A 25,111-nucleotide genomic window follows, 5' to 3' on the forward strand; every position below is an offset into this window, starting at 1 on the left:
ATCTTCATTTGTAGTTAACCTCGTCATTTTTGGTTAACCTCGTCATTTGTGGTTTACTTCGTCATTTGTGGTTAACCTCGTCATTTGTGGTTAACCTCGTCATTTGTGTTTAACCTCGTCATTTGGAGTTAACCTCGTCATTTGTGGTTAACCTCGTCATTTGTGGCGAACCTCGCCATTTGTAGTTAACCTCGTCATTTGTAGTTAACCTCGTCATTTGTCGCTAACCTCGTCATTTGTGGTTAACCTCGTCATTTGTGGTTAACCACGTCATTTGTCGCTAACCTCGTCATTTGTAGTTAACCTCGTCATTTGTGGTTAACCTCGTCATTTGTAGTTAACCTCGTCATTTGTAGTTAACCTCGTCATTTGTAGTTAACCTCGTCATTTGTGGCTAACCTCGTCATTTGTAGTTAACCTCGTCATTTGTAGTTAACCTCGTCATTTGTAGTTAACCTCGTCATTTGTGGTTAATTTGTCTTTTTTTGTAAAGAAAATAATCTGTTAAAAGGAGAATGAGCTCATTAACACTTCTTTTATGAAAAATATATTCTATGACACGAAAACAAAATATTTTTATTGGCTTTATTGACGACCAAAAGCAATAAAACACGTTTTTTTAGAGAAAAAAGAAAACATATACTATGTATACAGTACTATGTGTTGAATACTTCTTTTCTTATATGATATATAAAATAGATGTATTCTCTGCTTGTGCTGGAAACCACTTGCCTACTCACTTTGTTTACTCTAACTGCATAAAATTGAGATTTGGCGAGGAATACTAAACTAGAAATGACCACAGAGTACACTCTTTTCAACAGAGCAGAAACTTAGCCTCATCACTTTAACTCAATATTAATATATTTCAACCCGCCTTATACTGTTGCATAAAACGTGTTGGGTCAACCACATACGGGGTACATCAAACGGGCCGGTATGGTTAGGACTAGACCGGCATCCTTGTACAGGTTCAAACGGGCCGGTATGGTTAGGACTAGACCGGCATCCTTGTACAGGTTCAGATCATACAACTTTTAAACTTTACTATATAGTTTATTAATGGAAGTAGAAAAACACATATATTTAGTTTAAAAGAACTGTTCCCAATCTTCCTCACTTCTATTTTGTTCATCATCTACCTGGACAAAATAAACCTTCTTCGATTCTTATGTAAAGATAAGTAATTTTAGGGCAACATACAGTAATACCCAAAAAACGGTGGAACAATGAAGACAAAATTTAACCAATCGTTTGTATATTTGATGTTGTAATAAAGCAATTGTAGATTGTAAATCAACTTATTATGTAAAATGGATCTGTGTACACTCTACAATTGCTGTTTTTCATTTGCAGTACTTGAGTTCTAAAGAGGTTTTCCTATTCGACAGTTTTATGGGTCTCCCTGTTCAAATACAGCTTTTATGTAAAATGAATTATCAAGAGTGATTATGGTTACAGAAATGGAATGTTATAAATAACAAATATCAAAAAGAAAGGGCTTTTCAAAACTGTAAATTTTAGCTACAAGTTCAATTGTTTTAAAAGTAATGTTTTATTTTTTCTTTTTCTTTTTAAAGGGTTAGAATTTTCCTCCTAATAAAATGACAACTTGCTATGAAATATTTCTCTTTGTATATCAAAAGAAAATTCAGACAACATTTTGTTTAGCAGAAAGTTTATATTTGGTGAAAATGTATTGGTAAATACATGTTTAACTTTGCTCCCCCCTGATTTAAACTATATAAAGTTTGGAGCAAATATCCTGATCTAAATTCAGTATACGAAACCAAATCCAGGTTTAAACATTCAACTATTTAAACTACATTCACTCAACTTAACAGTCGATCAATTGTCACGGAATAGAGATCTAAACTTTTAAAAATCTTTTATGAAAAATAGATAAATATCATCTATAAAATTATAAAAAACTATTTTTGAAGGTTTTCCTTTGGTGTCATAAGTAGAGGATTATCTAGGAGATCCTCAGTATACGTCCTGCCTAGAAATATTAGGATTAAGATCTTCATTATACGTCCTGCCTAGAAATATTAGGATTAAGATCTTCAGTATACGTCCTGCCTAGAAATATTAGGATTAAGATCTTCCGTATACGTCCTGCATAGAAATATTAGGATTAAGATCTTAGTATACGTCCTGCATAGAAATATTAGTATCAAGATCTTCAGTATACGTCCTGCCTGGAAATATTAGGATTAAAATCTTCTGCATACGTCCTGCCTAAAAATATTGGAATTTATATCTTCAGTATACGCCCTGCATATAAATATTAGTATTAAGGTCTTCAGTATATATCCTGCCTGGAAATATTAGGATTAAAATCTTCAGTATACTTCCTGCCTAGAAATATTAGGATTAAGCACTTCGGTCTAGAAATATTAGGATTAGAATCATTTAGTATATACACGCACTGCCTAGAAATATTAGTATCAAGATCTTCAGTATACTTCCTGCCTAGAAATATTAGGATTAAGCACTTCGGTCTAGAAATATTAGGATTAGAAACAATTAATCTTCGGTTTATGCCTGCAGCCTAAAAATAAGGCTGCGTCTTTATAAGGTTTTGAAAAGTAAAATATATTTTCTAAAGGGAGGAGGGGGGGGGGGCGAACTGTCCACATACCCCTTATCAAGATTGCACACATATACAACCTGATTTAGAATTTATTTTAACATCTATCTTTCAATCATATCAATATTGTTCTTTGTATAGACTCTAGACCAACCAAGGATTAATGAAAAATACCTGTATTTGATCGTACAAAGCTGTTTTCAACTATAACAGACTTCTTTCCAGGATCGCTTGGAGATCCTGTACTTTGTCTTGTATCCTGAGAAACAGAGAACTCGGTTTCTTCTTACCAACAAATCATTTAATCAATCAACATTAGAGTTCTAAAGTTAATTATTTTGGTGGCCATTAAATAACTATGTTAATGGTTAATGTTTTAAGTATCTAACCCATACTTTACTTTGATTAAATGATGGGCCTTTTGAATTTAACCTTTAAATCTTTATTATGGCTATGGGTTGAAAAAAATTCCCCAAAACAAGATAACCTTGATTTGTGTTTTGTAAGATTAACATATTTTTCATACTTTATTATTTCACTAGGATTTGACCCTCAATGCAAAGTTAGCAATGCCCGATTCACTTGTTCTGATCAGTAGTGTGGAAAATATTGTCGTTTTTCTTGTTTTCAAAGTATTTAAAATTCTGATAATCCTTGTAAAATGCAGAAGTCACTTTTGCAGAGAAATCTCAATTTACAATAATCAGTTGTTAAAATTATTAAGATTGTAGTCTAATTAATATTTGAGGACAGGCCCGTAACCAGGGGGGGGGGGGGGGGAAGGGTGCAGGTGCACCCCCCTTTCTTCTGAAAGGGGGGTGCAATGACGAATTTGCACCCCCCCCCCAGTCCCATATAAAAGAAATTATTTCTCATAATTTTCTAAAATCTAGTTACCAATAATATAGCTCAAGCAAGAGTTGATTATAAAACCAAATTATAATCTTATTGTGTGTTGCTCATTAAAAGTGGGTGTGCGTGTTTGTGTGTGTAGGTGTACTCTGTCAAGTCAACTCATCCTGGACATCCTGAGTCCTGTCTCATGTGCTCCACAGCTGTCGCAGGCTAACTAACAGCTGATCAGTACACTATGTTAATTAAATATAACACAACATCAAAATTTACTCATAGTCATTAAATAGTTGTTTATGCATATAATTAATAAAACATACTGTTTTAATTAGGCTTAGAGTCCATGGAAATAAATTGATAATCTCCTGTAAGCTTTCAGACATTTTGGCCCCCCCTTGGACCCGGTTGAAAAGCTTTTTTAAAAATAAATAATAAATGTGAATATATCATTATCATATTGCAAAGTCTTATTTTTTATGTATATTGTATATGTAAACTGAAAAGTTTCAGACACTAAAATGTAACCCTTAAAAGCTTAAATACACTTGTTAAAAAGGTTAGTCTTTATAGCGTAAATTGACAATGTAATAATGTAAAAACAAACCAAGCATTGCTTAAAAAAAAAAAAATAATAATAATTTCCCTGCGGCTCGCTTCTTTGCACCCCCCCCCTGGAAAAATCCTGGTTACAGGCCTGCTTGAGCAGACTAAGCTTTTAAGGCTACCTTCTTAAATCGGACATTGCCATCTTTATATTGAGGGTCCCTTGAAACTACGCTTTCAGTCCCTTTAACAACTTTAAATATTATTCTGTTTACAAACTACGCTTACAGTCCCTTTAACAACTTTAAATATTATTCTGTTTACAAATAAATACAATGACTGAAACAGAGAGGATCTGAAGACGGTTTAAATTCTGGATAAATTCTCAACTATTAGGAAAGTTGTGTGGCCAGGAAACTGGAAAGTTTACCAAATTTTACAGGAGAATTCCCAAGGGAATTCGGCAAACAGGTCAGTCAGGGGGCAGGAAGGGGACAATAAGGGGACAAGAAGGAGACAGGAAGGAAACAAGAAGGAGGCTGGAAGGGATCAGGAAGGGGACAAGAAAAAGGCTGGAAGGGGACAAGAAGGGGACAAGAAGTAGGCTGGAAGGGGACAAGAAGGGGACAAGAAGGAGGCTGGAAGGGGACTGGAAGGGGACGGGAAGGGGGCCAGAAAAAGGCAGAAAGGGGACAATATGGAGACCTAAGGAGGCAGGAAGGGGACAGGAAGGGGACCAAAAAGAGGCAGGAAGGGGACAATAAGGAGACCTGAAAGAGTCAGGAAAGGTACACTAAGGAGACAGGAAGGGGACCAGAAAGAGGCAGTGAAGGGGACAAGAAGGATACCTATAAGAGGCAGGAAAGGGACACTCAGGAGGCAGGAAGGGGACAGGAAGGGGACCAGAAAGAGGCAGGAAGGGGACAATAAGGAGACCTAAAAGAGGCAGGAAAGGGACCAGAAAGAGGCAGGAAGGAGACAAAAAGGAGACCTAAAAGAGGCAGGAAAAGAACACTAAGGAGGCAGGAAGGGGACAGGAAGGGTACCAGACAGAGGCAGGAAGGGGACAAGAAGGAGACCTAAAAGAGGCAGGAAAGGGACACTAAGGAGGCAGGAAGGGGACCAGAAAGAGGCAGGAAGGGGACAAGAAGGAGACCTTAAAGAGGCAGGAAAGGGACATTGAGGAGGCATATAGGGAACCGGAAAGAGGCAGGGAGGGGACAAGAAGGAGACCTAAAAGAGACAGGAAATGGACACTAAGGAGGCAGGAAGGGGGTAGAATGGAAGAAGGAGGAGATAGTGGAGAAGAAGAGGAAAGATAGGTGATAGCCAGAAAGGGGACAGGGGAGGGAAAACATTATGAGAAAAGGCAGCAAGTGGGAAGGAAGGGAGAAAGAAGGGGAAAACGACAAGAAGGGAACAGGAAGGTTGAAAGGGAGAAGGCAGGAAGATGGTAGAAATTAATTAAGGAGGGTTTTACAGGAATCAATGTTGTCACGTAACCCTTATGTTTATTAACACCCAGTATCTGAAATGTCAATGACATAACTCGATAGTAGGATTTAGAACTAATCATTTGTTTCTTAACTTTAATCTGAAGTATTGAAGTGTTGCCTTTGATTGAAGCCCTCTCAGGAACCTAGAATTAAATTAATTAATTAATTAATTAATTAAAGAATAAGAGGAGGGAGGATTCTCTTCAAATCTTCTAAATTAATTCTTTTTCTAAAAGTAAATGTTTCGTCAAGAGTTTACAAATACCTACAAGAAAGGCACATTTATCTTAATCACACTCTACAATAGACAGAGGGAGAAGTTAAAACTGGTGTGACTTTATAACCCCGTAGCTCTTTTAGTTTTGATTTTACGTACAAGTAAGAGAACAGCAAATTTATCCGGTAACAAAAAACCAACAAGGTTTGTTTTGAGGTTTGTGCTGTATGAATAGGTCATAATCTCTTCATATCCTTCATTTGTAAACTGTCCAAAGTGGACACCCAGGCTAATATACACGGACAGGTAGCTAAGAGCCAGCCCCATGAAACCAATTTTAAACATTTTAATTCTTCTCAAGAACTCTTGAATACGTGAATTTATGGTTGAGAACATAAAAGAAAAGTATTGGATTTATTTCTGATTTTTATGTACAATGTTTAGGTCGTCTTCCAAGTTTCATCCATTATAGGTAACCCTGTCCTTTTTAATTTGAACTGAATCCCTGCATGATTGTTTACCTTTCTCCCTGCTTCCCCCTCTTCATCTACTAGGCTGAGGCTAGAGTCCTCGCTATCAAACTCTTCCATTCGCCCGAGGTCGTCGTTCTGAGCGTATCCTGGCCTCACTTCTTTAGAAGAGGACAAAGTGTTAGATGAAGAGGTCATATTGTGGGTGGGGAATGTTAGGTTTACTCCAGGGTAGTTTAAGCTCTGTGTTTGCTGGTTTGGAGAGGAAGGATGCATTTCCTGCAATAGAATATATTTAAGAATATATTTGACTGGCTGTTTTGCATGCATGGTTTCATGTTTACAAAAGTTGGAAATATATAGAAAGAAAAGTTCTGATATAAAAGAAAAGATCTTGCAAATTAATTCTAACACGATATTCGTCCAGACGTAAGAAAAAACCCTTTAGGGTTGAAGAAATTTTATCTTTTTCTTAGAAAATGAATTTTCTTGTTAAAAAAACGGGTATAAGATGATAAAGGACAGGTTGTATGAGAAGGTATAATATGCATAAGATAATATACGATGGAATAAAATGATGTAACATGACATAAGATGGTATAAGATAGTATAATAGTATAAGATGTTAAAAGATGCAAATAGGATTATTAAAAGATTTTATACTGAGATTGTAGAAAAAGGTATAAGAATATGTTATAAGAAGTTATTAGATTATATAAGATAGTAAAATAAGACTGTATAAGAGGGTATAAGATGGTAATTAAGTAATCAGATGGTATGATGGTATAAGATGGTATTCGATGATAGACGGTAAAAAATGATATATGATGGTATATGGTATAAGATGGTTTAAGATAAAATAAGAAGGTATAGAATCATATAAAATGATATTATGAGAAGGTACAAGATGGTAAAAGATAGAATAAGATGGTTTAAAATTATATAAAATGATATTATAAGAAGGTACAAGATGGTAAAAGATAGAATAAGATGGTATAAAATTATATAAAATGATATTCTTAGAAGGTACAAGATGGTAAAAGATAGAATAAGATGGTATAAAATTATATAAAATGATATTAGAAGAAGGTAAAAGATGGTAAAAGATAGAATAAGATGGTATAAAATTATATAAAATGATATTCTAAGAAGGTAAAAGGTAGTAAAAGATAGAATAAGATGGAATGAGATTATATAAAATGATATTCTATGAGGGTACAAGATGGTAAAAGATGTTATTATAAGATTGTAAGTCGGTAAGATGGCATAATTTGGTATTATAAGATGTTATAAGAGGATATAAAATAGAATAGTAAGTTTTTCACTTCAGCTTAACTTGAACTAAATCTAAATTATACGTTTTTGAAAATTCCAAAACTCGCCTGTTTGGGTTTGCTCTCCAAGGTTGAAAAGTATCTTGTATCAAAATCCAAGGCTGTATTTTCAGGTTGAAATACCGGCTCTAACAATTAAGATTGTACAGATTACTGTTTATCCCGGTTTATAAACGCTCAATTTTTCATATTTAAAGAGTTTCAGGTTCTGATGTACTTTATAAACATTAGTTAACCCTGGTGTACTTTTTGGTTAACTCTGATGTACTTTATAATAATTAGTTAACCCTCGTGTACTTTTTGGTTAACTCTGATGTACTTTTTAAACATTAGTTAACCCTGGTGTACTTTTTGGTTAACTCTGATGTACTTTATAAACATTAGTTAACCCTGGTGTACTTTGTGGTTAACCCTGATATACTTTATAAACATTAGTCAACCCTGGTGTACTTTGTGGTTAACCCTGATGTACTTTGTGGTTAACCCTGGTGTACTTTGTGGTTAACCCTGATGTACTTTGTGGTTAACCCTGGTGTACTTTGTGGTTAACCCTGATATACTTTATTAACTTTGGTTAACCCTGGCGTACTTTGTGGCTAACCCTGGTGTACTTTGTGGTTAACCCTGATATACTTTGTAAAAATTTAACATGATGTAATAAACTGTGTTGCAAATAAATTCTGACAGCATATTTTTTTAGTGATTTTGTTTAAGTTGAAAGGAATGAAATTTTTGCAAAAAATGCTGATTTTCTAATCCCTATATAATTGCAACCCAATGTCGTACAGACCTTAGATATTTTCAACTATGAATTCTGTTAAATCAAATAATCTAAGTTTGAAATATCAAATGTGTACACCATCAGGTTGCGAAGATATATGAATTAGAAAAATTGATTTTGTGGCAAAGGCTCAATTTCTTTGTCGTTCCCTTGTATTCTAACTAATATATATATGTATTCTTGTACATGGTGTCCCAATAAACATGGGAATTCAGTGACGAATTCGATATCGTCTTTTTAACTAATTCTTTGATTTAGTATAGTGATACCTACTGAGAAAGCTGTAATCTGTAAGAGTTTCGTCTGCTATGTTCACATTTTGTTTGTTTATGTTTTGACTGCATACGGTTGTACTTAGTAAAGCAAGAAAATTACAGTATACAAACAGAGTAAACTTGTCCGTCTTCACTGCTCATCTTGCGGAGACATTATAGACACATCTTTGCAGTCTTTTTTCCTGCTTTTAGAAGAAACTCGAGCAGACATAATAATATTCTGGCTTTTGAAATTAGGTATTGCAATGCTAATTCATAACAAAGACGATATCCAATTTGTCACTGAATTCACATGTTTTTGGGACACCCTGTATTCTAACTTATATTTATATATCTATATGTGTAATTTATAAAATTGTTCAATCTAATAAAAATACTAAATCTGTAAAATTAAAAGAAAATTTTTCTGGAACTTTAAGACAGTTTACAATCTGATTCCCTGGTTTCATTTTAAACGAATTTCTTCCGTTCAGTCCCAGGTCTGCTCTACCCTCTACACACAGGAATTTTAATATTTATTTTTTCTCTTCTTCAATTTATAATGTTTCTTTTTGAATGAGAGAAAATGGTTCAATAGATATTACCATCTACAATCTAATGCACTCTCTCATGCAAAAATTGAGCAGCATTTTGCCAATTACTTCTTTTAAACTTAAACTAGAAACATTATCTTATATACCTAGGGCTACACAAAAAAAAGTATAAGTAACTTGGTAAAACCAACCCAAGCGACGCTTAAAATTCAAAGCTGTTTAAAAATTTTAAGAATAACTTTCACTGTTGTCTAGATAGCAGTGAATCTAGTTTTTTAGGCCGACTCCCTTAGGTTAAATGAAGAATTATAATAATAAAAACAGATAAATCGTGCATAATAAATTGATTGGTACTAGTTAAATATTTTCCGATATTTCTCTCAATAATAATGAAAACAGATAAATCGTGTATAATAAATTGATTGGTACTAGTTAAATATTTCTCCGATATTTCTCTCAATAAGATAAATCGTGTATAATAAATTGATTGGTACTAGTTAAATATTTCTCCGATATTTCTCTCAATAAAAATGAAAACGGATAAATCGTGTATGATAAATTGATTGGTACTAGTTAAATATTTCTCCGATATTTCTCTCAATAAAAATGAAAACGGAGAAATCGTTTATAATAAATTGATTGTACTAATTAAATAATTCTCCAATATTTCTCTCTTCAAAATGTCGTAGGAAAAGCGTTTTCAATTTTGAAAATGTTTTTCCATGCTTAAATTTTCCATCAGGAAATTGAAGTGTTTTTAAAACTTTAAACTTTTATGTTTTGCTGATTTTACTCGTCTAGCGTCTAGCTGGAGAAACTTGTAATTTTGAATATTATAAAGGTAGAATAACTGAAAAAAATCAAATTAATTATTTGTTTCACCTTTGACCTTGTAATAAGATAAAATAAAATAGAATTGTACGAAAATATCATTATCTTGCTACCATAAAAGGATATATAGCAGCTCATATAGATTCTTTATTTGTAAAATTAGAAAAAACACGTTGATAACATTATCTCTATATTTCACCCCCTCCCCCCCCCAAAAAAAAATATATATATAGTGGCCAAAATCTCTCGGATAACGTTCGAAGAGTTTTATTTTAAATTAAAGAATTTTTCATGCATGGAAAAGCATACATTTTTGATAAATATTAAAAATTCATATAATTTTCCTTCTTCTTTTCATCTTTTCAACTCTATTCATATCATTTTGTCTGTCATTCTCCCCCATGTAAATCAAATTCAAACTTTTAACCATAAAGTTGGTGTCTTATTAAAACTTTAGAAAACTTTAAATTCCTTTCAAGCTAGTTTATCAGTCTAAAATTTAATGATCTTTGAAGAAAATTTAATAAATTAATCAGGAATTATGAAAACTTTTCAACTTTTAATACGCTTTATATCTGCCTCTGAATTTTCTATGGATTACAGGGTGAAGTGAATTTTTAAAAAAAAGGGATTAAGAGTCAACTTTAAAGGGAATGAAGACGAAATAAAAAATTGGAAAATCCTATTCATACCATTGACATTAAAATTGAGTTTCAAGGTCGTGTAATTTTGTCGAGATGACAATATTTAAATAATAAATCAGCTTGAAATATAAGGACAAGGTGAAAGGATTCAGTGAATCGGACATTCTACATTTGAAGGGTCGCTTTAAAGTACGTAAACAGTCCCTTTAATAATGGAGATTTTTAGATTTCTAGATTTCCAGAGATTTCTAGCAAATATAGAACATTCTGTAAGGACATCAGAACGGAATGGAAATAATAGGGATTTTTTTATTTGTCTTAAATACCCTCTAAAAAATAGCGATCGCTTTTTATACGATGGATCTGATTCTAAGAATTCAATTAAATTATTTTGTACATTTCTTAGAATTTTTGGTTTTAAACCTTAATTATAATTTTAATGCAGATTTTCAGCTTAAGCTTAGTAGTTTCTATATTTCTATTTTAATCGAATTATATTAAACTGTAATTTTTAATTGGAGGTAAATATCATCACAGCTGGGAACTTTATTTTTTGTTTTCCTTTGATTTATCATTTGATCTTGAAATACAAATTGAGATCTTCTGAACTTTATACAGAATCTGCCTAATCTCCAAAATCTAAATCCAAAATTTATCCGTTATTTCATTGCCTGGCTTCTGATCAAACACAAATTAAATTAATCTGCAGATTAACAAAAGATCAAGTTTAAGCATTGATCTTGATATCCACAAAAATAAGAGTTGCCACCTTATATCACATTAATCTAGCAACTTGAGTGTGAATTTAGGTGAATTTTTAGCAATAATATAAATATTTTTCCTTGAGAAAGTTGATCTAAATCTTGAACCGGGGTTAGGTTGAAGTCTCTGTCGGGTTGAAAGGTAGACCCTGCTCCAGGTCTGTGAACTAGTAGGCAAGACGGAGAGGGATGAATTGAAGCCTTCAAATCATATTCACGTCTTACAAAGGATACTTCACTTTAAACACAAGTTTGAACAATAAACATACATCTGATATTAAGGTGTTATATTATAATATTTTGTCTATATAGCATAATATTTGTTTGTTAACTTGTATTGCAATGTAATGTAAAAGTACAAGGGATCATTAATTCATCTCGAAAAACTAAAATTTATGTTATAAGAGCCCAGATTGGTATTGAAGAACTATAATGCATTTGAAAAGACTATTATTGATATTGAATAGTTATATGAAAGGTCTAGGACTGATATTGAAGAACGATAATAAATGTTGAAGGTCTAGGACTGATATAGTAGAACTATGATATATGTTAAAGTTCTAGGACTGATATAGTAGAACTATGATATATGTTAAAGGTCTAGGACTGATTTTGAAGAACTATAATACATGTTGAAGGTCAAGGACTGATATTGAAGATCTATAATATATATTAAAGGTCTAGAACTGATATTAAAGAACTATAATATATATTAAAGTTCTAGGACTGATATTGAAGAACTATAATATATGTTAAATGTCTAGGAGTAATATAAAAGAACTATAATATATGTTGAAGATGACTGATATTGAAGATCTATAATATATGTTAAAGGTCTAGGACTGATATTGAAGATCTATGAAATATGTTAAAGGTCTAGGACTGATATTGAAGATTAATAGTATATGTTGAAGGTCTAGAAATGATATTGAAGATCTATAATATATGTTGAAGGTCCAGGACTGATATTAAAGATCTATAATATATGTTAAAGGTCTAGGAATGATTTTGAATATCTATAATATATGTTGAAGGTTTAGGACTGATATTGAAGATCTATAATATATGTGTAATGTCTAGGACTGATAATGAAGATCTATAATATATGTTGAAGGTCTATGACTGATATTGAAGATCTATAATATGTTGAAGGTCTAGGACTGATATTGAAGAACTATAGTATATGTTGAAGGTCTAGGACTGATATTGAAGATCTATAATATATGTTGAAGGTCTAGGACTGATATTGAATATCTATAATATATGTTGAAGGTTTAGAACTGATATTGAAGAACTATAATATTTGTTGAAGGTCTAGGACTGATATAGAATAACTATAATATATGTTGAAGGTTTAGGACTGATATTGAAGATCTATATTATATTTTAAAGTTCTAGGACTGATATTGAAGAACTATAATATATGTTAAAGGTTTAGGACTTATATTGAAGATCTATATTATATTTCAAAGTTCTAGGACTGATATTGAAGATCTATAATATATTTTGAAGGTTTAGGACTGATATTGAAGATCTATAATATATGTTGAAGGTCTAGGACTGATATAGAATAACTATGGTATATGTTGAAGGTCTAAGACTAATATTGAAGATCTATAATATATGTTGAAGGTCTAAGACTGATATTGAATATCTATGGTTTAGGACTGATATTGAAGATCTATATTATATTTCAAAGTTCTAGGACTGATATTGAAGATCTATAATATATGTTGAAGGTTTAGGACTGATATTGAAGATCTATATTATATTTTAAAGGTCTAGGACTGATATTGAAGAACTATAATATATGTTAAAGATCTAGGACCTGATATTGAAGAACTATAATATATGTTGAAGCTAAGATATTACTGCAGGATATTATATTGTATAATTTATAACACTTTAGCTCTTGATGTTCCAGAGACTTGTCACCAGCTTATACAACTCGGGGGAGGGGGGGGGGGGGGCGAAGCAGAACATTTGGGGTCAGCACCTTTGGGGGTCAAAACCTTTGGGATCAAACCTTGGGGTTCAGATCCTTATTGTAAGAACCTGGGGGGTTAGAACCTTCTCCAGAATCTTAATGGGTCAGATTCCTCTCCCAAACCTGATTAGTCAGAACCCTCTGTAAAACCTGAGGGGTCAGAACCTTCTTCAGAACCTTAGGGGTTCAGAACCTTTTCCGGAATATTAGTGCTCGGAACCTTTGGATCTAAACCTCAGAAACAGAACCTTATGGGGGCAGAAGAGGCCAGATTTCGTGGATCAGAAAGAATATCAAAATATAGAGAGGGCGGGGGCGTTATCTCAGAGAAAAGTAGAGAAAGATGAAGAAAACGGGGGTTGTAGTAAATAGTCTAGTATAGATTAATTCAAAGGGATTTAGACTTTTTCACAAACCCAAATGTTCTAATAGCTAGCTTTGCAACCTGATGGTACAAACCTTTGATATTTCAAATTTAGAATATTTGGTCTAACAGAATTTATAGTTTATATATGAAAGGTCTACGATATCGGGTTGCATAGACATGGGTTAATTAAAAATCTAAGTTTGTGGCACAATCTCAATTCCTTTAGATTCTCAACTTTTAAGATATTTTCTATAAAATTTAATAAACTGTTGAAGAATGTATGAGCTCAAGCTTGCCTGGCGGTTCCTCGGTTATCTTTTTTTCTTTTCTCTTTTTGTCTCCTAAACATATAATACTTGTATTATTCTTCTATATTAAACCTAAACATATAATACGTTTATTATTCTTCTATATTAAACCTAAACATTTAATACGTGTATTATTCTTCTTTATCAAACCTAAACATATAATACTTGTATTATTCTTCTAGATTAAACCTAAACATATAATACTTGTATTATTCTACTATATCAAACCTAAACATATAATACGAGTATTATTCTTCTATATTAAACCTAAACATATAATACGAGTATTATTCTTCTATATTAAACCTAACCATATATTACTTGTATTATTCTTCTTTACTAAACCTAAACATATAATACGTGTATTATTCTTCTATATTAAACCTAAACATATAATACGTGTAATATTCTTCTATATTAAAACTAAACATATAATACGTGTATCATTCTTCTATATTAAACCTAAACATATAATATGTGTATTATTTTACTATATTAAACCTAAACATATAATACGTGTATTATTCTACTATATTAAACCTAAGCATATAATACGTGTATCATTCTTCTATATTAAACCTAAACATATAATACGAGTATTATTCTTCTATATTAAACCTAAACATATAATACGTGTAATATTCTTCTATATTAAACCTAAACATATAATACTATTCTTCTATATTAAACCTAAACATATAATACGTGTAATATTCTTCTATATTAAACCTAAACATATAATACTTGTATTATTCTTCTATAGTAAACCTAAACATATAATACGTGTATTATTATTCTATATTAAACCTAAACATATAATATGTGTATTATTATTCTATATTAAACCTAAACATATAATACATTCTTCTATATTAAACCTAAACATATATACATTCTTCTATATTAAACCTAAACATATAATACATTCTTCTATATTAAACCTAAACATATAATACTTGTATTATTCTTCTAGATTAAACCTAATCATATAATACGTGTATTATTCTTCTTTTTTAAACCTAAACATATAATACGTGTGTTATTCTTGATTTATAATGTTAATAATGTTGATAATGTTAATAATGTTGATAATGTTGATATTGTTAATAATGTTGATAATGTTGATAATGTTGACTGGAGGGTTTGAAAAATTGTGAAATGTGAATACAAGTAATATTAACTCTCTCCTAAATTAGAATGCTGACATTAATTATAGTGTATACAAATACAGGGAATATTAGGACTGACAACCCATTAAAAAGTTAATTAGCTGATTTTTTATTATAATAATTATTAGAAAATTGACTTGTAAAATAAATATATTCGGTTTAAAAAAATATATATTTCCTAAAACTAGAACTTTACAAGTTGCATACAGTACATAATTAGTATTTTGTTGTTTCTATACTTTATTACTGCACCTGTATATCGATTATAATTTTTGACAAAATCTCGACTTTTCGAAATTGTTGAAATTTCGGCTTTTAGAAATTGTTGAAATTTTGACTTTTAATAAAAACCGTAGGTTGTGTGGAATCTTTAACTGTTGTTACATTAAAGAAAGACAAGTATAACAGTTTTGTTTTGTTTTGTTTGATTGCTGTTAAATGACAAATCAAATCTTAAAAGTTTATTTCGCTAAATTTTCATACTTAAAATACTAACCTATTTGAAAACCAAACCCTGACAACATCTCTGTCCAAACTAAAAAAAAACAACACATTATAGAATATTATTGGTTAGGAATTGATTTTTACCACAAACTCTAATTTTTGTTTCTCTATATCTTTGAAACCCAATAGAGTAGACCAGATGTAACAAAGTAAAAATTCTGTCAAGTAAAATAATGATCTGAGGTTAAAATATCAAAGGTTTACACCATTAGGTTGCAAAGATATTGGTAATAGAAAGTTTGAGTTTGTTGTAAAGACTCAATTCTTAGAACCATGTTTACGGGTTTGATCCAGAGGATTATGTAATATTATGCGGCTGGTGGAGTAATTAAAAACATTGAAATAAAAATTTATCGCTTCAGAGGCGTAACAATTATATTTTGTAATGGAGGGACGGGGGTTTTCCTTTTTCTAAATTAAATCTTTCTAGTTTTAAATATTTTTTTAAAAAAGAATTCATTTTTACTACTAGGCACCATTTTTGTCAAAATTTTCATCTTTTCCTATTGAGGGGGTGGGGGGAGGTAGAGGGGGTTAAAGGGATGGGCTACCCAGCCCCCCGGCCCCCCCTTCCTACCGGCCCCTAGTTGTGCCTCTAACTATTTTGAACCTTATTCTAAACCAAATTTAAGAGTTTACTAGATTACCATTTCACAATATTCTGATATCAACATTTTGTGGAAAATTGTAATACAATAAAAAGTCCTGAGGGAACAGAGCTAAAAGTTAGTGTTCTACCTTGTATTGGTTGATATTGTGATAAGCTGTTCATAGGTAGGTTTAGGGCATTGAATAAACACAGTTTCCATATATTCTCTAAACACAAGAACAAGGTTTAGGACTGATTAAACACAGTTTCCATATATTCTCTAAACACAAGAACAAGGTTTAGGACTGATTAAACACAGTTTCCATATATTCTCTAAACACAAGAACAAGGTTTAGGACTGATTAAACACAGTTTCCATATATTCTCTAAATACAAGAACAAGGTTTAGGACTGATTAAACACAGTTTCCATATAAGGTTTAGGACTGATTAAACACAGTTTCCATATATTCTCTAAACACAAGAATAGGTTTCGGACTGATTAAACACAGTTTCCATATATTCTCTAAACTCTAGAGTATGTATATCGTATATGACTGATAAAAAACTCGAATGAAATCGATTCACAGCCTAAACTTTCAAAGTAAATGAAATATAGATATATAAAAAATCACCCAATAGATTTCAAAAGCCGATTCAAAGAAAAATCGATGTTTTCCAAAATTATACCGCTAAGGGGACGGGAACAGACTGAGTAGTGCGTTTTGAAAAGGTTTAAATAAAAAATTTTGACCTATGGAAAAAATATGGAAATACGGAATCTTGCAAAAGTTAACGAAACAGGATTGGTATTATTTTACCTATTTCTTGCTTCTATCTTGGTTCGTTTCCTTCCAAAAAATCTCTTCTGGTCGGGTTCGGAGTCACTGGACGAGGTTTTAGAAGATATCTAGATATTTATATTTTATATTGGATGAGTGAGTCTCAATATTCTATAATTTTACGGGATTGAACTTGAAAGATGTTACAGCTTCAAATATCGTAAATAAAATGTAGACTTGAAGTCTCTCCATGGGTATATGATACATTTGAAAATGGATTTACGTACAGGGTTACCCACAAAGGATGGGACTGGAAAGACGATCAAAAACTCTTTAAATATGACACTCCCAATGTTAAATTAGTATTCGGCCTTAGATATAGTAATTCAATGGTTTATATAATGATTTGGCAAAGAAAGAAACAGGTTTACAGTCGCAGGAAATCGTGAATATAATATCCACACTCCACAGTCTACATTCCCAACACTCTCCAAACTCCCCGCACACCCCACACTCCTCACACACTAATCATGTACTTTTTAACTCAGTAGTTGTACTGTGCAGTGTGTACACTGTACAGGGTTACCCTCAAAGGATGAGACTTCAGAGACGATTGTACGTTATTCATACTTGTCTGTTTCTTTATATTCATGATACCATGCAATTTTATGGTTTCTTTTTTTGCCACATCTCATTAAATAAGCCTTGAAATTAAATATTAAAATTATTACTTCTTCAAAGTTTCAGGTTGTCTTTAGAGTATCATCCTTTGTGGGTAACCCTGTATCTACCTGTATACACCCAATAATAAACTTTATTTTGAAAATTGATTACAATAGAAAATTTTAATGGTTGTTTTTATTGTAAAAAAATATCTGAAAAACACTCCCTTTTCTTTCGTATTATCTCTCACCTTCTTCATGAAGCTGGACCGTTTTGATTTGATTGATTCAACCCATTTCTCCAACATCGGTTTTATCTTTAAACCTCTTCCCAGTGGAATATTCAAACTCTCAAACCTACTGCAAAAAAAAGTTTTTTTTTCGAAATTTTGACTTTTAAGGAGAATTAATATAAGAGAAACTGCGGAGGTGCAGATGGAGAAAGGAGAAAAAAGATGAACATTTGAAATTATTAACGTTGCCACGTACAATTTATTTTACAAAAATTATAAAAAAAAAAATTATAAAACATAGTTAAAAGAATACCTGAAAATACAGGGTTACCCACAATGAGACTTCAGAGACTACTACAAGGAATAATACTCCTGATTCCCTGCAACATGCAGTAAACTTGTTTGTTCTCTTCCAAATAGATAATTTAGGCCGTAGACTCATTCAATCTTGGAACCATCATATTTAAAAAGAATTTTCAGGTCGTCTTAAAGTCTCATCATTTGTGGGTAACCCTGTAGTTTCTGAACTGAACCAGCCCAACATGTCATAAAAAATGTGCAAAAAAATCATAAATCCCCATCCACTCTATTCCTGAGCTCTATTACTCCTTGAGTTTACCTGAGGGTTATTTCATCTATTTCCGGTCCAAATATTAAACTGATTGCATCTACTACATCAGCCAAACCAAATCCTGATCAGATAATAATATAAATATATAATGTAGTAATATCTGTTTGTTTTTTGATCATAAATCAGGAACCCCTTGACCGATTTGCCTCAAATTTTAATTAGGGAACTTGGGAGAACCACGGAAATGTACATAGGTTAGTTTTTAGATTCTAAATTGAGTTGGTCGACTTTTAAAGCGAAAACTTTGCTTCCCGGCAAAATCAACCTGGACAATGCTGAGTTCTCAAGCTAGTAATTATATAAACCTAGATAAGTAGATGTCACGATAACGAAGGGTCGTCGTTAAAGTTCGTTAACAAAGATTCGTCGTTAACGATCGTTTTTAAAAACGATCATTCCGTTTTCGATTTTTCGTCGTCGTCCCTAACAACTATCCACGCATCTTTAAATTAGACGTAAAAAAACTTTTCATTTCTAAAATTCATACCGTATCTAACCTCTTCACAAAAAGCTAAATGGGACGTAATTGGAAGGATTATTAATAAAAATCCTCTTTTGTGTCATGGGATTGCTGTTTTGAAAACATTAACCATTACAATCAGAAGTGAATAATAATAAAATTTTGTAAAATCGCAAATCAACTTTTTTGCAAGTCAGGAATGTTTCAAGTCTGATTTAAATCGTGTGAAGCAATATCAAAGAATTAAAGACACCTCATGCTTTTAAAAGAATGGTGGGTGGAAAATGGTGATTAAGAAAGCCAAAAAAGACGGACAACAAGAAGTAAGAGATAAGAGAAACCAAGAAGTATGTTGTAGTAACAAATAAACAAATGACAATATATATATGTGTGTTTTAAACCATTCAATTTTATTAAAGTAAATTGTTAAAAAAAATGTGGGTTTAATCATGTTTTAAAGGTCTAAACATTTTTCCAAAATATAATTTGAATTGTTCTTGGAAATATTGAGTACAATAAGATGCCATTTCGTGATGTGAATTGAATTCTGAATAAAATGAAATAATTTTTCTATCATTTTATTAAATGATATAATTATCAATTGTATTTAATTTATATCACGAAACCAAAGCTTTTCCTAAATAAAAAATCAAAATAACAATATCCCGGGTAAATCAATTTTGATAATATCCCAGGTAAATTAATTTTGATAATATCCCGGGTAAATTAATTTTGATAAAATCCCGGGTAAACTAATTTTACAATATCATGGGTAAACTAATTTTACAATATCATGGGTAAACTAATTTTACAATATCATGGGTAAACTAATTTTACAATATCACGGGTAAACTAATTTTAAAAATATGCCAGGTAAATTAATTTTAACAGTATAGCAGGTAAATTAATTTTAACAGTATCCCAGTTAAACTAAGTTAACAATATCACGACTAAATTAACCTCAACAATATGCCAGGTAAATTAATTTAAACAGTAACCTGGTTAAATTAATTTTAACAGTATCCTGGTTAAATTAATTTTAGCAGTATCCTGGTTATATTAATTCAAACAGTATCCTGGTTATATTAATTTTAACAGTATCCTGGTTAAATTAATTTTAGCAGTATCCTGGTTATATTAATTTAAACAGTATCCTGGTTATATTAATTTTAACAGTATCCTGGTATTATTAATTTTAGCAGTATCCTGGTTATTATTAATTTTAGCAGTATCCTGGTTATATTAATTTTAACAGTATCCTGGCTATATTAATTTTAACAGTATCCTGGTTATATTAATTTTAGCAGTATCCTGGTAATTATTAATTTTAGCAGTATCCTGGTTATATTAATTTTAACAGTATCCTGGTTATATTAATTTAAACAGTATCCTGGTTATATTAATTTTAACAGTATCCTGGTTAAATTAATTTTAGCAGTATCCTGGTTATATTAATTTTAGCAGTATCCTGGTTATTATTAATTTTAGCAGTATCCCGGTTATATTAATTTAAACAGTACCCTGGTTATATTAATTTTAACAGTATCCTGGTTATATTAATTTTAACAGTATCCTGGTTATATTAATTTTAACAGTATCCTGGAATTTATTTTGATAATATCCTGGGTGAATTTATTTTGATAATATCCTGGGTGAATTCATTTTGATAATATCCTGGGTGAATTTATTTTAATAATATCCTGGGTGAATTTATTTGATAATATCCTGGGTGAATTTATTTTGATAATATCCTGGGTGAATTTATTTTGATAATATCCTGGGTGAATTTATTTTGATAATATCCTGGGTGAATGTATTTTGATAATATCCTGGGTGAATGTATTTTGATAATATCCTGGGTGAATTTATTTTGATAATGTCCTGGGTGAATGTATTTTGATAATATCCTGGATAAATTTATTTTGATAATATCCTGGGTGAATTTATTTTGATAATATCCTGGGTGAATTCATTTTGATAATATCCTGGATAAATTTATTTTGATAATGTCCTGGGTAAATTTATTTTGATATTATCCTGGGTGAATTTATTTTTTACCTGCAGTTACTCTGATAGTTTTGAATATTGTTGAGAAGTTTTGAATCTCCCAGACTCTTGAAACAATATGCTGATCTCCTAAATTACTTGTTTTAAAACAATATTCTGATCTCCTAAAGTACTTGTTTTGAAACAATTGCAATATGCTGATTTCCTAAATTACTTGTTTTAGTTTTTTCCGCAAACTCTTATTTTCTAATTCTTTTATGTTTTCTATCCAATGTAGTTAAGTTAAGGTAATTCTACTTTACGAAGTGTTTCTAAGACCAATTTTGACCACAAGACATCCAGAGCGCTGGAGGCCCTAACCCGTGTTTAAGTATGATTTTTATTTTCCCGAAAAAGTAGTTTACTATTTTATCGTCTTTTGAGATGCTAAGGTAGAATTTTTTACATGAAAACTTCGCAGAGCAGGTCGTTACTTTACTAAATTGTCCCAAGGGATGTTAGGTAACTCAGTTAGCTGTACTGTACACTTACAATTGTTTACTAATATTGATATACTATAGGTTAGGCCAGAATGAACTTATAATAAACAAATATGCAGTATGCTCTCAGTATAGTTAATGGTCTATAAAATTATTAAAGGATTAGCGCATATCATCACTCTATACACTATGACCTCGTTGGTTATCTTCTTCTTTTTTATAAGATTAAATAAATAGCTATGAAATATTTTAAATTCGGTGAAAAAAGTAGGTGTTAGTTCCACACGTTCCACATTTATTGAAAATATATTTCGGTCTGGGTGGACCCTCGTCAGCTCTTGAGATTGTTTCTGTCAGGAAGAAAAAAACAATTAGGTTTCCACGAAATGGCTAAATCTTTTGCGCAAAATTTGCGCTTTTTGCGCAAATTTTTTTGGCGAACTTTTGCACTATTTTTGCGCATGAAACGCAATGAGTTTTGCGCGGTTTTGCGTTATTTTTTTGGCGCAATTTGGGCAAAACCGGAAATATTTTTTGCGAAAGTTGCGCATGAAACGAAATTTTAGTTTTGCGCAATTTTTTTTCCGCAATTTGCGCAAAACCGCAAGTTTTACGCAAAATAGTTTTACGCAAAATGTAATTTTTTAGGCAAATTGTCAAAAATTTATATTATAAGCTTAGAATTAAACAACTAAAGATTTATTCCATACACAAAAAATTATTAACATACGAGTATGATATCGATTATACTACACTCAATTGGTTACTTCCAGTCACAAAAAAATTAAATTAAGGGACCGAAATTAATAAAATAGAAATTAGAGAGTGTGAAACTTGGCAATATTTTAATCCTATTAAATAATTTCAAGCGACCCTTAAAAGCTTTGCCTAATCAAGTTTGAATTATATTCTAAAATTGTTTTAATCAAATTTCTGAAAACTTGAGTTTTGCAAAAGCGGAACAGGGCAATTTAGCGCGAAATGACTTTTGCGAATGATTAAAAAACAACAATTTATAAATTCTTTCGATGTCTCCAAAGTTCTGGGTTAAACTGTGTGAAAACCTGACTGATTGCAATATTAAACTCTCTTGAAATTCAAAATAGAATTTTTGTCCCATTATCTAATTTCAATTTCTCCATTTATCTGTGCAGACAGAATCTATACGTTTTCTTCAAGCAAAGCAAGAAATTGCGGACAACGAACCCGAAACGAAAAAAAGAAAAACAAAATTATATAAAAGAATTCATTAATTTATAAGATAGGAAGAAAGGTGATAACATTAAATAAGATGATTGGAGGTCGTCATGTTTGTGTCCAAGAAACGCCTAAACGATTGAACCGATCAGGCCCAATTTGTTTGTGGCAACTCAAATGACCTCAGGGAAATTTTAATGGACGTAAAAAATTTGAAAAATTTTGCGTGGGAAAATTGTTTTACATTTATCATTTCCGAAAATGCACCAATTTTAACAGAAAAATCTGCAATATTATCAGTTTTTTGAGATCAACAGTAAAAAGCCGTTTAACCAAACTCTAGACCGTTCTTTTTAAATGCTGGCCTAGATTTGATGCTTACCAATATTTGAAATGTTTTTTACAAGTTCTGAAAGCAAGGAATGTTCACCCAGTGTGGAAATCAAATTTCTGAAATGTTCATAAATAAATAAGTTTTTTTCAGAATCTACAAAATGAAAAATTCGGAATTTTTACCGACCTTCCATTCCCAATACCATCTGGAATAACCTAAATCAGAAAACAACATTAATGGGTTGTCAATGTTATTTCAATTAACCCCCTAATCTAAGATTTGCATATCCGATTCACAATGGACTAAGAGAATTATATCGTCGTTTTTATTCCTGAAAAATGTCAAAATTTCCTTCTATCCTTTCTTTCTTTAAAGAAACGACGATTGGAATCCAAATTTTCAGATAGAAAAAAAAGACATCTTCGTATTCAGAAACAAACTTATGAATCTGGAATGACTATCTATAAATGGGGGGAAACTTAATTGAAATTACATTGACAGTCCCATTAAGAGTTCATGATTATAGGGTTCGGTCTTAGTAGTTTTTGCAGGGTTTCATCAAAGCAAGGTTATAATGCAAAGAAAGCTAATTGCAGTTGCGTATACTCTGCGTACATATTGAAGCCAGTTCGCCCTGGGCGGTGTTTGTGAACAAGAATAGATACATCAGTGTTCTTCTAGTATCCGAGGAGGATAAAAAACATTTAATTTTGATAATTTTGATAATTCACATAAAAGTTTCCTTTGACCAGAATATTTCATTGATTTTTTATGCGAAAGATGAAACCCAGATACAGTACACTGCAGTACAAAAGATGCGTACACCTCTGAAATAACTTTCTTTGCATTTAACCTTGATCAAAGCAAGTTTTAGTGGACCAATAGGTTTCAGTTAGGATAGATACTCAGGTTTTTTAGGGTTTAATCTCTATTGGGTTACGTTACAAAGTTTGATTGATATTATTAAATTTCAAAAACTACATTAATTGCATCTTTATGATCAAATGATCAATTATTTTATTGAATTGATTTAATCCTTTTACCTGAAGATTAAAGAGTGGTGTATCCATACTACTGATTATATTACTTGTTGATTGAGAACTGGATGAATTAAATCCTAAAAGCCATGTCAGATCTACATTTTTTATATTTCCATACTATACAATAATATGTTTAGAAAAATAAGAAAGATACAACTGTCGAAAAGAAATACGACTCAAATTATGATTTTAAAAGCTTGACAAGTTGATTTTAAGCCAAACGATGAATTTATAGTCTTACTGTAAATAAGAAATATACATTGTATTTAATACGAAAATATTGTATTTACATATTCCATATCCCAAGGCAAGACATCTATTTATGTGATTGGCCTGCTTTAAAAGTAACATAGAAACATAATATTTGAGGCCTACTTTATATATATATGGCTACCCAAAAAATATGAGAATTTTAGAGACGACTGTGCGGAATTTATAATGTTTCTTTTTATTCAGGATTCCCTGCAACTGTAAACATGTTTCTTTCTTTGCCAAATCATTGAATATGAAATAAAAAGACTTAAACCAGAAGACTTGAAATTATTCCTAGGGGCGTCATATTATAAAAGTTTTTTGTCGTTTTTACAGTCTTATCCTTTGTGGGTAACCATGGATAAGAAAGGAAATATTGCTGTTAATAATTTTTCTACCTAACTCTAGTTTGTGTGAAGAAAGAAATATATTTCTGTTTCTAATTAATCTATAAAATAATATTTCTACCTAACTCTAGTTTGTGTGAAGAAATGGTAATGTTCGGTGGAGCAGGACCTTCACCTGAACACATACTTCTAATATATCAAAATAATATTTGCAATAATCAGAAATTTTTTATACTTTTGCCTAAAAGATGTTTGTGTGAAATCATAGAATTAACTGAAAGTCATAATTTAGCACTGTATTCTGTATTTGATACTTTTTCTTATCTAAATTGCTGTATTGGTTTTGTGCATATAAATTAAAAATGAGGGACTGTTAGCTTCTTATGTACAAGCTGGCTGTGTCAAGTGTGTTCAAATAATAGAGTTATAAAGAT

The 25,111-nt window shown here is 31.3% G+C and overlaps 1 protein-coding gene across 4 annotated transcripts; it reads right to left on the reverse strand.

Annotated features, from left to right (window-relative positions):
- Window positions 1–1,035: 1,035 nt before the first annotated feature.
- Window positions 1,036–24,889, reverse strand: LOC111711056 (POU domain, class 2, transcription factor 1). Of its 4 annotated transcripts, none has more exons than XM_023485295.1 (19): window positions 24,799–24,889; window positions 24,082–24,155; window positions 23,225–23,253; window positions 23,087–23,154; window positions 21,080–21,157; window positions 18,550–18,622; window positions 17,949–18,054; window positions 17,075–17,163; window positions 16,404–16,481; window positions 15,658–15,696; window positions 13,981–14,025; window positions 11,411–11,568; window positions 9,001–9,054; window positions 7,554–7,633; window positions 6,223–6,450; window positions 5,603–5,627; window positions 2,768–2,878; window positions 1,950–2,002; window positions 1,036–1,142 (listed from the first exon to the last, which is right to left on the reverse strand). In XM_023485295.1, the coding sequence occupies exons 1-19, from the start codon at window positions 24,860–24,862 to the stop codon at window positions 1,092–1,094; spliced, it is 1,503 nt and encodes a 500-aa protein (XP_023341063.1). In that variant the 5' UTR covers window positions 24,863–24,889; the 3' UTR covers window positions 1,036–1,091. The 4 variants fall into 4 exon arrangements, with proteins under 4 accessions (XP_023341063.1, XP_023341062.1, XP_023341061.1 ...); XM_023485294.1 differs by having other exon boundaries at window positions 2,768–2,875; window positions 17,949–18,057; window positions 24,799–24,888; XM_023485293.1 differs by having other exon boundaries at window positions 17,949–18,057; window positions 24,799–24,888.
- Window positions 24,890–25,111: the final 222 nt, after the last annotated feature.

The sequence above is a fragment of the Eurytemora carolleeae genome, unplaced genomic scaffold (assembly GCF_000591075.1).
Source record: "Eurytemora carolleeae unplaced genomic scaffold, Eaff_2.0 scaffold1118, whole genome shotgun sequence".
Lineage (NCBI taxonomy): Eukaryota > Metazoa > Arthropoda > Copepoda > Calanoida > Temoridae > Eurytemora > Eurytemora carolleeae.